The 18,262-nt window shown below is 40.7% G+C and overlaps 1 protein-coding gene across 1 annotated transcript in view; it reads right to left on the bottom strand.

Moving 5' to 3' along the window:
• Positions 1–18,262, bottom strand: part of VARS1 (valyl-tRNA synthetase 1) — a 78,913-nt gene that overhangs the window by 25,927 nt on the left and 34,724 nt on the right. Inside the window, 14 exon segments of the mRNA XM_082264142.1 lie at positions 977–1,135; positions 1,256–1,359; positions 2,603–2,727; positions 3,613–3,703; positions 3,817–3,905; positions 4,017–4,125; positions 5,930–6,049; positions 6,135–6,216; positions 6,306–6,470; positions 11,727–11,854; positions 13,422–13,522; positions 16,141–16,225; positions 16,322–16,488; positions 18,045–18,159. Coding sequence (XP_082120268.1) covers positions 977–1,135; positions 1,256–1,359; positions 2,603–2,727; positions 3,613–3,703; positions 3,817–3,905; positions 4,017–4,125; positions 5,930–6,049; positions 6,135–6,216; positions 6,306–6,470; positions 11,727–11,854; positions 13,422–13,522; positions 16,141–16,225; positions 16,322–16,488; positions 18,045–18,159 — 1,640 coding nt within the window.

The raw sequence follows: 18,262 nt of genomic DNA, 5'->3' as shown, positions 1-18,262 counted from the left end.
ATGCGTTTTTACCACGTTTTTGCTACGGATCAGTGTGAAAGTGCCCTTAGAGATTTTTCCCTGGAAAGAGTTGCACACTGTTCAATTCTTTACAGCTCTCAGATAATTAAAGAAAACCTTGAACTGGTTAAAAGGGGGACAGCCACTGCTGACCACTGTTTCTGAAAATGCTTGCTGCCTGGCTGTCCAGCTGAGCCGATGGCTTCAATAGTGTTTTGGTCACTGACCCATACCAAGTTTAGAGATCAGAAGTTCTGGCTTCATTTTCTACATTCTTGGGTTAGGTGAGTGATGCATAAAATACTGAAGGCAGACAACCAGGCCATAAGCATTTGAAGAAGTTCAGCAATGGCAGCCTACATATTTCTACATATTTACATATTTCTATCAGCATCCAAAGGAAAGCCAAAGCTGTATGAATCCCAAGCTCTTTTCTGAAATCACCCATCCTGGCAGTTTGGAAAGGAACAGTGACAGGTGCCTGATGGAATTGAATAGGTATCTATAGCAGTACTTTCTCAATAATCAGTCTATATGTATATAGCCAATCTCAGTAAGTTCTTGAACTTTATGTAGCCCTGGCTGGTTGTTGGAGGGTGCTGCCATCAATATCAACTCTGTGGATATCAATGATAGCCCCTTTCTTAATAACCACTCTGTTTTAGCACATATGATCTCAGCTAAAGGGCTCAATCCCTACATATCATTAGCTTTCCTGTGCAGTTAGGGAGTTGAGGTTTAGAAGTTACTGAACTTCTTGTGAGTGAAAGTATATGAATAATGATGCCCACCCATCATGACACCATTAAAGATAATACGAGCAAAGTTGCTTCATGACAGAGGCAGGCATATCAGTTGCTCTGCCCTTATGATGCAATTTAGGAATAAGGTCTCTAGGAAGCAGCACAGACTGTTTAGTGGCTGTGTGCTTAAACTTTTTTTAGGCTATTGGTACCGTGATCACATGAGTGTTCACCTGATGTTGTCCATCCAGCTGAACCAGGTCTTGGTGTGAAATTCAGGTTTGATTGACAGGTGTCCATCCCGCACCACATCTGCTGCCTTCTTCCCCATCTCATCGCAGCGTACGTACCACTGAGGCTTTAAGAGGGGCTCCACAATATCCTTGGATCGACTAAGAGAGGGAAATAAATAGAGAAAACAAAAATGTAAAAAAAAATTCAGAGGAAGGCAACACCACTGATCTTATATCTATAATAAAACAAAATAGCTAAGAACAGTATAAAGATATTACCTGCATACAGGGACCACCATAGGATTGTCCTTTATCTCCTTAAATAGTCCTTTTTCTTTCAGAGCCTCTAAGACCGCTGTTCTAGCCTCAAAGCGCTTCATACCCTGAAATGTCAAACCAAATTTTAACTTTTGCGTCTAAGAAACACGGCAAAAGGAGAGAAGTGCGGAAACATATTAAAGCTTAAGTTTATTCTGCTCATATTATGCCTACTCGGTCTCCTCCTTTCTGGACGATCAAAATGCTAATTATGACATATTTCAATAAAACCTCTCAGTTTTTATTACATACATTATTTTAGATCAAGGGATATCATTACTGGGTCTCTTGTGTTTATATGCAATACAGCAAGTTCATAGCTAGAAGGAGGGGCCAGCAGGGTGCTGTACGTAGCTTCCTGAAAACATCATAGCGCCCAGAATCAGTACTCCTCTCAGCCTTGATGCAAGCAGTGGGCTGGTTCTTGGGAGGAGTTGTGAAAATATCAAAATGCCTTGATGGATTGATGTCAGTCTGGAGAAGTGGGCATTCCTATCTGCATGAAGACCACCCTAGGTAAAGCCAACATGTGATACTGAACCTGCCTGATTGTGAAAATTTAAATTGAATGAAAGGGTTGAACCAGAGAGAGCAAGGCTAGGGAGGCAAGGGCTAGATAATGATGTAAAAATTAAGTGGGCGCTATCTGATTTGTTGAAGAAGCCTGTACAACTGTGCAAGACTAAATGTAAGGTTGAAGTTCAGCCCTTACTAAAGAAAACGGTACTGACATCACCAAAGATGCAAACGCGTACTATTATTTTAGCTGCATTCTCCTACAATCTGGGTTTTAAAAATTTCAGGCTGCTGTAACAAAAAAATTATGACATTTTACAGTAGAACTGATTGCTAGCCCCACCTTTTCCACTTTTTTGTCATTCCTACTGGCAAATCACTACGATGGGCAGCCTTACCAGCCAACAGGATCAAGCAAGATTGAGTGGGTCAGCACTCAACACTAGTGATGGGCTGGGGCGTGTTCGGATCGAGCCCACCAAGAAGCCCTCACTGCACACCGCCAATCATAGGATCTGAGGCATTTCCTGACCAGCAGCTGCACATACACATGCTGCCTATGATTGGCGGTGTGCAATGCAGGCTTCCTGGCCTCCTCGATCTGAACATGCTTGAGACTCTCGCTACTCAACACTACCACAAAGTGTTAAAATGTGCTTGTTATAGAAGCTTGGGATTTGGGGAAGGAAGACTGAGAATAAATCAAAATGCATGTGCAAGCACTACAATTTTGTTGCATATCTCCATATGAGAAAAAAAGGCTAGAAACAATCTTCTCCCAAGTTTTCTTACCAAGAACTGTTTAGGCACATTGACCAGCAGACCATTGTCATCCATGATGTTTATAAAATCCAATGAGTGTCGCAGCCCCACCTCATAATCAGTCTGATCATGTGCCGGAGTGATCTTCACCGCTCCTGTGATGGGTTGCAAAAAGAAACACAGAAGAGAATGTGTGAGTAAAGGAGAACCCCAAAATAAATTAACTGGTGTAGATGAGGAGTAAATCTTAGGCTCTGTTCAGAGTTGTGCAATGCATATTCTGCGGGTAGGGACACATTCATTTCAATGTGTTGCCCTACTCTCAGAAACACATGAAAAAAGTCCCAGACCCTTTTTTTTAAATGCACCACACGGAACCGCAAGGTACTGCAGCACCATGTGATTTAACGAGTGCAAAAACGGGGGGGGGGGGGGGGGGGTTTTGCTGATGTGTAGGGTTGCCATCAAGAATTAATGGCACTCTCACACTTTATTAAAGAGTATGTGTTCAGTCTGCGGGTTGGGGGTCTCGTGGTTTTGTAAACATTTCTGCACAATTACCCACAATAATGTGAATCTAACCTTATAGCCCTCAGATAAAAACTTCAGGCAAACCTATATTGGTAGATGTGTTACTATAACCTTTGATATCATTTTCACTGCAACAGTAGCATAAAAAATACAAGACCTGGTGGCAGGCTGCAGGTAGGACCGTTTCCTTGTGTGAGCAGCAGTGTGACCCCCCCCCCCCCCCCCTTACACAAAGCTAAATCTGTGCAAACTCCAGCTCCCTGTTGAATGTCCCTGCAAAGAACATGCACAGTTCCTAAATTAAGTACTGTACTACTTCTTCCTGGATATTACTCCATGCCTCCTCATTGGACAGTGAATAAGCACCATCACCTGGCATGCAAAATTTCCATGTATGTATTTCAACCTTCTCAGTGGAGATTCACTTTAACACTCATTCCCTTTTATCCACTTATGTGGACTGACATTCTCTTAATGTACTGTTGTCTGTAAAGTTAATATTAACTAACCTGTCCCAAAGCTCATATGCACAAACTCGTCAAAGACAATGGGAAGTAGGCGGTTTGCAAAAGGATGAACAGCGCTCTTTCCTTTGAGATGCTGCAACAATCAGAGACAAAACCAGGGATGTTATTTCTGGATAGAATACTAATGAGCCTTTGTAAATCTTGCAGATCTCTGGAGAATACACTGCTAGTAATAATTTTTCTCACCTGATAACGTTTATCCTGGGGATGGACGGCCACCGCTGTATCACCCAGCATGGTCTCCACTCGAGTTGTGGCCACCACAACCTCTTCACCTAGAAGGAAGAAGACAAGTCTCAGCAGGTGAAAAATACATCATCCAAGCAAACAGAAATGTGAATCCCTGGAAGTATGGTATCGACTATAACCATTTTTGTTATTCTTACCTGTATCTTGTACTTTGTAAGCAAAAGAAACCAGCACCCCAAACTCCACGCCCTCTTTGTACCCAGGCACAGGCAGCACTGTACGACCAGTAAGTTCTTTCTTATCCACCTAAGAAAAAAAAAAAAAACAGTCAGAGCTTTTCCCTAAGCAGTCCTCAGTTACATTGTCACAAATGCCTCTCTGTTCTCCTCCTCTGGGTTTTCCTGATATGAAGGAGCATAACTGTGAAACATCATGAAATCGGGCAGTTAACTAATGTGCCCAAGGATGCAGAAAGTACAGAAAAAAAAAAAAAAACTGACAAACCTCAATGCAAAACAAGTTTGTACAATGTCCATTTTTTCAGATGTATGTGGAGTTTCATTGAGTCTAACAAACCCAACTGTCACAAACATCTGTCTGGGTGACCTCCTATCCAGTGATGTGGTCTGCCAATACCATTGAAGTGATATTAAACCTATTTTTTTTTTCCTTTAAATAACATATACTTACCTGTTCTGTGCAATGGTTTTGCACAAATAACCCCCGATCCTCCTCTTGTCCTCGCTGGCGCTTCTGGCTCCTGATGCCTTCCAAGTATCGCTCCAGCAAGCCACCTGCTAGACAATGTACTCACTCCCTGGGTCCTTTGACAAAGGCAGCATGGCTTTGTTCATGCCCCCTGCTCCCTCACCATAGGATTTGATTGACAGCAGCAGGAGCCAATGGCTCTCAATGCTATAAATCTGTCCTGTGAGGAGGGAAAGAGTAGAAAGAGCCACTGGTCTCGTGCACAGTGCTTGATCAAGATTGGGCTCAGGTAAGTATAAGGAGGGGAAGCTGTCACACAGAAGTTTTTTTTTTACCTTATTGCATAGAATGCATTAAAGTAAATAACCTGAAGTCTTTAGAACTTTAATGGCTACATACATTACCAGAGCCCAGGAAATTGCAGCTTATATAATTTTTAAAAAGTTATATAACAAGGAAAGCATTTCATAATTCTGATTTAATATACAAAAGCAGATAAAAGTTTACTATTTGGCATATGGAGCCTCAATACCTCTTACTAGAGGTGCACCAAAATTAAAATTAAAAAAAGTCAGGATGCACTTGGCCGAGACCAAAAATTACAGTTTTTAAAAAAATATATAGATCTTTATATATAACTGTATTATATTCAATTTTTAATTAATACCATGAATTCAAATAAATATGAATTTAAAAAATGCAATCCAGTGTCAATCAATTAAACTAAACCCCAGGCAGATATAAATTAAAAAAGGAAAATCTAACCAATCATCATTGGTTAGATTTGCCATGCAAGTTATGTCTGCAGTGCATCGTATACCAAAGAAAAAAAAAAACAGTATACAACATTAATTGCATGCTATTTAGAAAGAGATAGCATTCATTAGTATGCTATTTTACTATACTAACAACAGGGTAGTGCATTTTAAACATGAACTACCCTGTTGTTGTTATTATAATAATTACATACTACTGAATGCTAGCTCTTTCTAGATAACATGCAATCAATCAATCAATCTTGTATTGTATTGTATATCCTAGTAGTAGTTTGGGTGTCAATCCTGTAACTTACCAAAGAGAGCAGTTGGGAAGATCTCAAGCAGCAATGCTTATCTTTAGAATGAATATAGCGGGGAGCCCACTCTCCCGTGAAGCCCTGTATGCTCCTGATTTCCAACCTTGGCAAACGTGCACCCCAGCTGCATAGTGAGTGACGTCACCCGGCAGCACTGCCACTACCACTGGGCATGCACAACCCAGGCATCCTCCCTATTGTGACCCACGGCCATTATTGGCACCTTTTTTTATCCTTCGGCAAAATAGCTGATAACACCAATTTCAGCCGATATGTTTCGGCTGTCGAAATTCCGGTGCATTTCTACATCTTATCACCACTTCTCACCTCTATATCGGATATGGCTGAGTTCAGTGTACATGACCAGTTGACAAGCCTCTTGCTGCGATAGATCACACCAGCCTCATGAAGGCGAATGAAGGCTTCCTGTACAGCATTAGATAATTTCTAAAGGAAGAACAATAGTCACACAGTAAGTTCTAGCAACAGTGTAGTCTTAGCAGATCAAGTCAGAGATAAGACATTTTCTCACCGGCTCCATAGTGAAACAGGCTCTGTCCCAATCCAAGGAACTACCCAGAATTCTCAGTTGGTGATATATTCTGTCACCTTTCCTGAAAGAACAGCAGAATAAGGTAACTAGGAGGTTTAAAAATACCATCAACAGGATATAAACTACTTCCCGCAAACAGATGTGACTTACTCATTCTTCCACTTCCACACCTCATCTATAAATGCTTCTCTGCCCAGATCATGCCGGTTCTTTCCACGCTCTCTCCAAAGCTTCTTCTCTACAACTACCTGGGTGGCAATCCCAGCATGGTCACAACCTGGGTTCCACAAGGTCAGCTCACCACGCATGCGATGCCTACAAGTACAAAAATACGTTTTTTTTTTTTGCTTTTTTTACAACCTCTTGTTAGTGTGATAAAGATAAAAGGTAAGCCTGAACACATCCTAGAACTAGAGGATCCCCTAAAAATGATAGTTCTCAAGTAAATATTAAAGCATTTTTCTTTCAGTTAAGAGTAGGGGAAAGGTTGGAACGTTGGGAGTTTCCTTTGCTCCACTTTACGATTTGTGCCAGTGGCAACTGTCAAAGAAAGTGGAGGGAGATGTAACATTTTACAATTTTCACCAGATCAGGAGTAGGAAAGATATCTTCCAATGGGGTCACCTTCTCCAGTGGCAACTGTGAATTGTCCATGCAGATTAAAAAATAAAGAAAATAAAAAAATAATAATATATATATATATATATATATATATATATATATATATATATATATATATATATATATATATATATATATCTATATCTCTTAGGAAACATGGCAAGAGATTTTTACCATCTGGGCTGCAGAGAGTGGAACAGCAAGGGGGAAGATCTATGTATTGAGGGGGGTTGAGCTATTTTTGAATTAAGATCAGGAACCATGGTGGAATCAGGTGGGAGTTCCTTCATCCTAATATCTATAGAGAAATACAATACCCTCCAAAAAGTAATAGGGGACTATTGTTGGTAACACAAAGTGAACTCCAAAACAAATATATAAAAACTCAATCTTTACTACAAAACCAGCAATCTATAAAATGAGTTAAAAACGTGAAAGCAGCCAATACAGTATGTGAGAAACACAGTACTGGTAATGGAACATGACCTTGATCGTAAATTACAGAGACATCCGACACGTTTCGAGAATCTGGACTTTTTGTTCTTCTGAGGAAGGCTCATGTAAATACACAAGGAGGTTTAAGCTGCGCTAGATAGGAGTATGTATTTAGCCACAAATTGTAAAAGAAAAACGAGGATATAAGCTGCCTCCCAGAAGAAACACAGGGGGTGAGGTGGGCCCAACCAGCCAGGCCAACACGCTGCAGATCATCGGTCAAGAACACACCAACAGGCCGACAGCACAATAGAGTGCTGGAGTGGTTGGGGGATAATCTGGGATACCCGTAAGCACGTATTGTATAGGCAGATGGTCAAATGTGCATGGCAGCGATGTGTTGGCGGTGGATCAGCAGCTAAAAAGCAGAGCACCGACAGGCCATTCAGGATGACAATGATGTTAACTCATTTTACAGATTGCTGGTTTTGTAATAAAGATTTAGTTTTAGTATATTTACGTGGAGTTCACTTTGTCTGTGGTGCCAACAATGTCACCTGTTATTTTTTTGGAGGATATTGCATTTCTCTCATTTTAAATTAAAGGTGTACATGTAATATCATTTTTTTCGTGCAATCAGTGTAAGTATCTAAATTTGACTTGGCATCAGTCATCTGCAGTCCCTGTACATCAGAGACCAGACTGAATAAGGAAGAAGCAACACAAGGAGCAAATCAGTTATGTGCTGATGTAAAGGCAAGTGTGCTTTTATTCGTTTCACTGTCCAGTCACAGGCTGGGGGAGGGACAAAACCTGTAAATATTGCTTAAAGTGGATGTAAACACTCACATATACCCATTGAAGTGAACAGCCTCAGATGATACACTGACATGAACCAATTCTCCCTACATAAGTTTTATTTGTACATCTGCTGTCCTCAGCTTTCTACACTGTTTAGAAAGTGAACATCATGTTAAAGGGCTCTTTCACACGGGCGTTCCGTATGTCCGTTTTTCATCCCATCCGTTTGCGGATGAAAAACGGACATAATGTATCTCTATGTAAATACGGATGTCATCGGATGATCATCCTCTGACATCCGTTTTTTGTCAGGAGGAGAACCCTATTTTTTCTTCCTTTCAAAAAACGGAACGGAAGCAAAAACGGATGTCAGTGGTGTCATCCGCAGACATCCGTATTTACATAGACATGCATTATGTCAGTTTTTCATCCGCAAACGGATGGGATGAAAAACGGACATACGGACCGGATGACACAAGTATCATCCGTGTCCGTTACAAAAAAAAAAAAAAAAAGGGACCTGGTCGGGCAAAAAAAAAGGAACGCCCGTGTGAAAGAGCCCAAAATGTTTTCTTCCTGTTCCAGCACTGGGTGTGGAGTCTTGTTATACACTGGGTGACAGCTGATTGGAGGAAAGGCACACCCCCCCTCCCCCTCTACATAGGAAGAAGGAGGAAGAAACATGCAGAGCTGTGCGCTGTGAATAAATCAGCTCTTTGCTAACCTACAAACAAAATACTACAGATATACAGTGGGTACGGAAAGTATTCAGACCCCCTTAAATTTTTCACTCTTTGTTATATTGCAGCCATTTGCTAAAATCATTTAAGTTCATTCTTCTTCCTCATGAATGTACACATAGCACCCCATACTGAAGGAAAAACACAGAATTGTTAACATTGTTGCAGATTTATTAAAAAAGAAAAACTGAAATATCACATGATCCTAAGTATTCAGACCCTTTGCTCAGTATTTAGTAGAAGCCCCCTTTTGATCTAATACAGCCAGGAGTCTTTTTGGGAAAGATGCAACAAGTCTTTCACACCTGGATTTGGGGATCCTCTGCCATTCCTCCTTGCAGATCCTCTCCAGTTCTGTCAGGTTGGATGGTAAACATTGGTGGACAGCCATTTTTAGGTCTCTCCAGAGATGCTCAATTGGGTTTAAGTCAGGGCTCTGGCTGGGCCATTCAAGAACAGTCACGGAGTTGTTGTGAAGCCACTCCTTCGTTATTTTAGCTGTGTGCTTAGGGTCATTGTCTTGTTGGAAGGTAAACCTTCGGCCCAGTCTGAGGTCCAGAGCACTCTGGAGAAGGTTTTTGTCCAGGATATCCCTGTACTTGGCCGCATTCATCTTTCCCTCGATTGCAAAAAGTCGTCCTGTCCCTGCAGCTGAAAAACACCCCCACAGCATGATGCTGCCACCACCATGCTTCACTGTTGGGACTGTATTGGACAGGTGATGAGCAGTGCCTGGTTTTCTCCACACATACCGCTTAGAATTAAGGCCATAAAGTTCTATTTTGGTCTCATCAGACCAGAGAATCTTATTTCTCACCATCTTGGAGTCCTTCAGGTGTTTTTTTTAGCAAACTCCATGCGGTCTTTCATGTGTCTTACACTGAGGAGAGGCTTCCGTCGGGCCACTCTGCCATAAAGCCCCGACTGGTGGAGGGCTGCAGTGATGGTTGACTTTCTACAACTTTCTCCCATCTCCTGACTGCATCTCTGGAGCTCAGCCACAGTGATCTTTGGGTTCTTCTTTACCTCTCTCACCAAGGCTCTTCTCCCCCGATAGCTCAGTTTGGCCGGACGGCCAGCTCTAGGAAGGGTTCTGGTCGTCCCAAACATCTTCCATTTGAGGATTATGGAGGCCACTGTGCTCTTAGGAACCTTAAGTGCAGCAGAAATCTTTTTGTAACCTTGGCCAGATCTGTGCCTTGCCACAATTCTGTCTCTGAGCTCTTCAGGCAGTTCCTTTGACCTCATGATTCTCATTTGCTCTGACATGCATTGTGATCTGGAAGGTCTTATATAGACAGGTGTGTGGCTTTCCTAATCAAGTCCAATCAGTATAATCAAACACAGCTGGACTCAAATGAAGGTGTAGAACCATCTCAAGGATGATCAGAAGAAATGGAAAGCACCTGAGTTAAATATATGAGTGTCACAGCAAAGGGTCTGAATACTTAGGACCATGTGATATTTCAGTTTTTCTTTTTTAATAAATCTGCAACAATGTCAACAATTCTGTGTTTTTCCGTCAATATGGGGAGCTGTGTGTACATTCATGAGGAAGAAGAATGAACTTAAATGATTTTAGCAAATGGCTGCAATATAACAAAGAGTGAAAAATTTAAGGGGGTCTGAATACTTTCCGTACCCACTGTATTTGCATAGGTCAGATTTCATGAATGGGGTTTACCTCCCCTTTAAGGCTGAATTCTATCCAGAACAACTTAATAAAAAAACAATGTTCTTTAGCAAGAAACATACATTCCATCAGAACTAGTGTGTGCTGCAAATTGCCTCCAGCACTGCTTGCTCCCGTTTCTTCTTGCCTCAGGCTGCCATTTTGCTAAAGTCAAAAGATTGACTTTAGGTTAGCAAAGCTTGCCGATCGCCCCACAGCAGTTTTACTGCTACAGGGCGTCCATGCTGCGCAGGATCGCGTATATATAGCTCGTTCCCGCTGTGATTGTACACAGTGGGAGCTGATCAGCAGGCCCCACAGACCCGATGTCCACCAGCACACGCTAATCTGTACACAGGCAGAACGACGATCTGCCTATGTAAACAAGGCAGATCGCTATTCTGTCAGTAAGGAAGGCATTGATCTTGTGTTCCTGCAAAGCAGGGACACAGCTATATGCCTTACTCTAGTAAAAGTACCTCCCACACAGTAGTAAATCACTAGCTAGGCACACAGTTAACCCTTTGATTGCCCCTGATGTTAACCCCTTGCCAGTCAGTCATTAGTAAAGTGACAGTGCACATTTTTTAGCAATGATCACTGTAATAATGTCACAGGTCCCTAAAAAAGTGTCAGTTAGTGTCCCGATTATAAGCCGCAACATCACAGTCCTGCTATAAGTCGCTGATCACCGCCATTACCAGTAGAAAAATAAATAAGGATTCCATAAATATATTCCAGTTTGTAGAGGCTATAACTTTTGTGCAAACCAATCGATATAGGCTTACTGGGATTTTTTTTTTTTTTACCAAAAATGTGCAGCAGAATACATATGGGCCTAAATTGATGAAGAAATCAGATTTTTTACATTTTTTATTAGATATGTTTTATAGCAGAAAGTAAAAAATATTGTTTTTATTCAAAATTGTCGGTCTTTTTTTGTTTATAACGCAAAAATAAAACCGCAGAGGTGATCAAATACCACCAAAAGAAAGCTCTATTTGTGGGGGTGGGGGAGAACAAATTTTATTTGGGTACAGCTTCGCACGACCACACAATTGTCAGTTAAAGTAACACAGTGCCATATGGAAAAAATGGTCTGGTCAGGAAGGGGGGTAAACCTTCAAGACGTCAGGTGGTTTAAAAAAAAAAAAAAAAAAATTGATAATTAAAAAAGCCTAGCGCTGGCTTCATCCTTTTTGCCTCCCTGCCCAATCAATAGTACCAACATTGTTTCTAAAGAACAGTTTCATATTATTATCATTTATGTTGTTTTTTTTCTGGCTATGCTCATGTGCTCACCAGCGGGTCAGGCTGTCTTGAATGGCATTCGTCAAAGCATGACCTAGATGAAGAGATCCAGTCACATTTGGTGGAGGGATGCACATCATGAATGTGCCTTTAGGATTGGGCTCTGAGATGCTGGTTCTCTGAAAGAAATAATATTGTGATCATTTTCACAAATCTGTGTAGTTTAGGATACGAGAAAAAGAACACCTTCAGCCCAACATTTATGAAAACGTGTAAACAGCTTCATTAATTAAAAGTAAAATTATAGATTATTAAAAAAAACTGTTTTTTTTTCCATTTTGGCTAGAGTAAGGAAGGGTTATAACCCCTGTCAGTTTATTTTTTCCATTTGTGTCTCATTGGGGAGATTTCCCTTCACTTCCTGTCCCATAGCCAATACAGTAAGTGAGAGGTAATCATTGAAAGTTAAGAGAAACCCTTGGGGACCCCCAGGTCACCAGAACTAGTGTCCCTATTAGAAGATTCCCCCTTTATTAATTCTCTGGGGACAACCCAAAATGTGAGATTTTCTTTTATTTTTACTTTCAATGATAATGGTAAACAGGTCAAATAGAGAGAATGAATCTCCCCAGCGGGGACACAGACAACAATAAAAACTGACAGGAGTTCTATTCCCTCTCCACTCTATCCAAGACTAAAAAAAAATGTTGCCTTTAGTTGTACTTTAATGGTTGTTTTGATAAATCTTCCTCAATCCTTATACAGTATTTTGCTGCCTGCATGGAGTTTGTTATCTACAATGATTACACAACTACAGTGCAGCAACAAAATCTTTAATTTAAGGCCTTGGAAATGTAACTATAAAATTAAACAGGTAAAATGGGCCAGAAGCCTTGTTTTTTTTTTTAGAATCAAGAGACTGAATGTAAAAAATGCAATCATTACATTGATCCAGTCCTGTGATGATCGTTCCCAAAGCACAGGAAAAAAAAAGCAGCAGTAAGAGGTTAGATCCCTGTTTAATAGGGGCACTGTACACACACAAATATACAGTTTATCAGCTGTTAACTCTACAGCAATTCTTATTGGAAGGAAAGCGACATAATTGAATGGTCGAAGGTGGTGTAAAGTCTGTTCTACCAACAAATAAGACTTGCAAAAAATTCGGCCCTATCCAATTTTTTTTTTACCCATTGATCCTAGTGGGTGTTGCAGGTTTACCAGGTTGGCACAGGCTCCCCTTCTGACTGGTCACAGACTCAGAGTAGTTCTTTCTGAAGGGATCCAAAGTGTCCTTGGGCAGACAGTTGTAATATCACCAGAATATTTTGGGCTTGCCTTTGAACTTTTTCTAGCAGGACATGCTCAGATTAGCTATAAATGACCTCTTCTTCCACAGCAGTATCTTCACATACACCAAGAAATGTAGACTATTTACACTATATTACCACGTTACCGCAAAAGCATAGCAACCCGTGTGCCACAGTGCAGCGTTGCAGTTCATTTTTAATGCAATCCCAATTGACTGACACAAAGCACTCTAATGTACCTCAATGCAAAGATGTAAATGAATTGGTTTTGATCAATTGTGAAAAAAGAAGTGGCATGCATGATTTTAGGTGCACTGTGGTCATCCTAAAATAAACAGGCTTCTTCCTAACGAACATACACACATTCAACATGCCTGTATTAAGGCAGCACACCGGTGTGAACAGGCCCCCAATTTCATATTATGTAGGAACTCACCCCATATTCTGGTTTAAAGAACCCTTCCTTCTCCCACCATGGATACCAGGCCGCCTCCACGTACTGAGGACTGTACGAATCTGGCATAGTGCCAGATACATCTAAAAGTAAAAGGAAAAAGAAAAAAAAAAAAAAAGAAAACCATTTATAAAAAAAACTCAAAAAGCATGGTACAATGAAATGACAGTAAACATAATACTATAACAACAATTTGTAAAAAAAAAAAAAACACATGTAATGAGTTTATATGTCAGAGTCTCTCTGCAATCCTCTGTTGCTCTGTGTCTGATGCATAGTAAAAAATAACATATCCAGGCTCAGAGATGTGTTATGATGCATGAAATAGAAGGATCTCTTTAGCATTCTGGGATTTGATTGATTATGTCCTTTTAAAATTGCTAGCTGCTTGGGTGTGTCTGGCATCAATACTTTTTGAGTCACATATCCAAAAAGAGGGAGTGTCAGAACTCCTTAGGAGAGTCAGAACTTTCCTATCTCAATAATTGTTCTGGATTAGAGACAGGGCAGTATTGCAGCCAAAACCTTTGCACGAGTCAAGCAACAAATATTTCCAAAAAAGAGGTCAGCAATGGCAGCCTACATAATTCTCCGATGGCTTATGCTGTACATTAACCACTTACAGACTTACAGCAGAAGATACACCCCCCCCCCTTTCATGACTAGGCCGCTTTTTGTGATACAGCACTGCGTCACTTTAACTGACATTCGAGCGGTCATGCAACGCTGTACACAAAAAAAAAAGTATTATTTTTATATATATTACTTTCTGCTATAATACATCTAATAAAAAAAAAAAGCAAAAAATCGAATTTCATTTAATCTAAACTACAATTAATTTAGGCCAATATTTATTCTGCTACATGTATTGGGTAAAAAAAAATCCCCATAAGTGTACATTGATTGGTTTATGCGAACATTATAGTATCTACAAACTATCGGATATATAATGGAATTTTTATCTATTTATTTTTATTTTACTAATAATGGTGGTGATCAGTAATTTATAGCGGGACTGCCATATTGCAGCGGACAATCGGACACTGACACTTTGCGGGAACCAGTGACACCAAATACAGTAAACAGTGCTAAAAATATGCACTTTCACGATACTAATGACACTGGCTGGGAAAGGGTTAAACCTCTAGGGAAATCAAAGGGTTAACTGTGTGCCTAGCCAGTGTTTGTGGTTACTATGTGTGCTGCTTTTACTGGGGGAAGAGATGAAGTCGAGTCCCTGCTTTGCAGGAACACAGAATCCATGCCTTCCCCTTTGTCAGAACAGAACTCTGCCTTGTATACATAGGCAGAGCTTCGTTCTGTGTCTCTGCCCGACAATCGGTGGATGCCGGCAGATATCAAGTGCTCTGCACCCTCAGATTAGCTTCTGCTGTGAATAATCACAGCAGAAGTGGCTATTCCCCTGCAGGCGGAAGTTCGGGATCACGTATATACACGTAACCTGGCGCACGGCTGCTGCCCTGTAGCAGTAAAACTGCTATAGGGTGGTCAGCAAGTGGTTAAGACTGTACTATGGTAAACCTTATAAACACAGGAGAGAGTAGGAGAAGGGTGGTGTCACCAGTGTGTAAAAACTTTAGCATGAGCTACTGAGCTCTGTAACCATCAGTTTTTTTTTAACAGGTAAATGAGCTCAGAGCACCGCTATTTGACTGTACTGTATATGTAAATATGAAATTTGTATGTGCAATATTTCATTTTTACTAATCTAAAACAAAATACTATTATATATATATACACACACATATATATCTATATCTCTATAGACATCACTACATTAAAAAGAAACATTAAAGTACACATTTTTTTAAATGCATAAAAAAAAATTACTGCAATTATCCATTCAGGATTCATGCACACCTGTATGTTGTGTTAATGCCTGCACCAGAAAGGACAAAAAAGCCTACATGTTGAATTTATTCTGATGCACAATGCACAGTAGAACGCACGTGAATTGTGATGCGGTGCAAAGCATAGCCTCAGAGATGTGTTGCCTTGATGTGCCCATTAAAATACTGCAACACAAGGCAAAAGTATGATTCTGCCCTGACTGTCCTACATTTTTGGTAGTTCAGGCTTTATTAAACATTAACATTTTATAAGTTAAAAGGAAATTGGTGAAGCCACATTTCACAAATATTAAGCTTCCCCACTGCTCTCTGTTGTGTTTCAAAAAGCTGCTATCAGCCATTTTTTTAACCCCTTCTTGCCCAACCCAGCATACCTTTAAATAATTCTGAATAGCCAGGAAGCATTGGTAATCACCGTCACAGTAGTCAGATGATGGGAAGTCCACCAGCTACCAAACTTTAGGCCAGACAGAGCTGTCTTTGAGAGCTTGGTCTTTGTGCTGGGAGCAGGCAGCAAGCGTGCTCTCAGCACATAAACATCGGCCTCCCAGGGATGCAGATGTGCAGAGTGTGGGCATTAAAGACCACCCTTTTGCTGACGCACATGTGTTGGCTGGTTGTAAAGGGGCTAAATGTGTAAAATGTGTCAGTCAATGGCCCCAGAGGTAGAAAATAAACTCATGTGGACTTTTGTTCAGGGAAGACCGGTCCCAGAGCCAAAAGCAGATGGGAGAGAAAAACAATCCTTCACAACAATCCACAGAGAGAGAAAAACAATCCTTCACAACAATCCACAGAGATATGGATTATCCATTTCCTGCCCAGCTAACCTTTCTTCTCTCCTGCAGGAGTCGGGATATCATAGGTTATCACACCGAGTTCCTTCTTCTCTTTCTTTTCTGGTTTTGGTTTCTTCTGATGTTCATTAAAGAAAAAAAGGAAGACAAATGTGATGAGAACATGGAGAGAGGACTGTAGAATCTGAAGATACAAACAGGAAAGCCAGCTCACCTCTATCTCCTGTACTTTTATCTTCTCTTGCTTCTGCTGAAACTTCTCCAACTTCTCTTTTTTCTTGGACTCTTTCTTCAACTGAGCAGCTGTTTTCGGAGGACCATTGACAACAGCAACTGTGCTGGTTGGTGCAGCTGGGGTATGGAGGTTTGAGCTCTTGAGGTCTAGGTAGGAATACAAGACTGATCATGTCTGATCCAAATTCTTGGGCTTCCTTTGTTCTTAAAGTGGAACTAAACCCACCAATTTAACAGTTTCCCAAAACAACTACATTCGAGGCATGCAATGAATAACTGTCAGTCACAATGGTTTGTGCTCTCAACAAATCTGTCAAGCCATCAAATGGCTGGGGTCATAGCTGATCACAAGTGCAGCGCCATGGCAACTGTAGATCAAACAGAGGCTAAGATGGCAGCTTCCTTGGCTATAAAGGATAGGGGGGTTTAATTCCACTTTAAGGTGCAATCAAATAGATACACTGAGGTTCTACAAGTGCAAGTAAGTCTAAATGGTCTAACTTCAGTCTGTTGGGTAATTTAAATGTTGGTCCTGTTTTCTGTTTATCTACATGAAAGAGGAAAAGTCACATAGCTTTACTTTTACAATGGAAATACAATTTAAATATTTAGAATTCCCCAATAGCAGCTTATATAGGCTCTCAGTGTATTTAGGCCCACCCTGTGCAATTCTAGCTGTCCTGGCAAACAGGACATCTACCAAATATCAGGGTCTCTCTTATGTAATAGATGGCTCCCAAGTCTGATATAAAGCATGGCTAGAATCCATCAGTCATTAAGCAGCAGCCCCTCCTCTTCGGTGAATTTTCAGCAAGATCTGCTTAGGGCTACGACACAATAATGATCCTGTTGTTGGCTTCAACCTGCCCACACAAAGATTGAAAAAGGAAACACATACTCGCTTCTATGACATAACTCCCTCAGTTGCTGGAAAGTAGCAGAATTTTGCTCACCAGCAAGTGAGCAACAACAACAGAGCAAAAGCTTTGCTCAGCCTGCTTCAGCTTGCGTGGGAGTAATGCTATAGGAGCTGGGAGTATTCGCTGTGTTCTCTTTGCCCCCAGATACAGGATTGTTATGCGACATGGGCCATAGCCCCTTCCCAGTAATCTACTTAAAGAATGACCCTCTTACTCCGCCTCTGCAGTCTGTACATTGAGGACCCATGTACCCTTCTTCCCAGGCAGTGTCCTACATGACTGTTTCCATGAGTCTAAATGCTGATACAACAATGCAGTATGGTTTTCCACTCAAGAAAAAATAAACTGTAGCGAAGATGTACAAATCAAGATGTTTTGAAAGAATATAACCCCCTTTTGGGTTTTTACTGTAAGGTGGTGCTTGCTAGAAAAAAAAATCCTTACTTTCTGTCCTGTTGACTTTTTACTGTACAGAAAGTAAGGGGAAATCTGAAATCAGGGATCAGGCAAAAATATAAATCTTACAGCAGTTCTATAAAATAAAAAAAATAAAATAGCATAATTATTTCTGTGAATGTTGGATTGTTCCCCTTGCTTAATGTCTAGTACATTATCAGAAGGACAGAAAGTCTTTCATAAGGAGTCCCAAATAGCAGTAAAAACCCAGCAGCTGTTGGGACCCTTCTGCACTTTATTCTAAACAAGGAAGAAAAGTTTTGACTTGATGATCACTTTAAGTGTGGTTACAATAAACTTTAATTTTCCAATCATGTGTTATTATACCTCCATTAAATAGTGCCACTGCTCCTATAATCTCCTTAAACTGTGGTTGGTTGACACAGGTCAGGAACCAGCGGGTAACATTGGCAAAGTTCTGCCTGGTGGAGGGAGAGATGACCTGCAATAGACACAAGAAATGTCATATAATGGTGGCCAAGATTTGGAGGAAATGAGGAAATAAAAATATACAAAAGAGTAAAACAAATAACCCAGGTCAGTTA

Source organism: Pelophylax lessonae, assembly GCF_965119305.1.
Source record: "Pelophylax lessonae genome assembly, chromosome: 7".
NCBI classification, from domain to species: domain Eukaryota; kingdom Metazoa; phylum Chordata; class Amphibia; order Anura; family Ranidae; genus Pelophylax; species Pelophylax lessonae.
The sequence above is the reverse complement of the archived record's forward strand: the minus strand, read 5'-3'. Positions and strand labels throughout refer to the sequence as shown.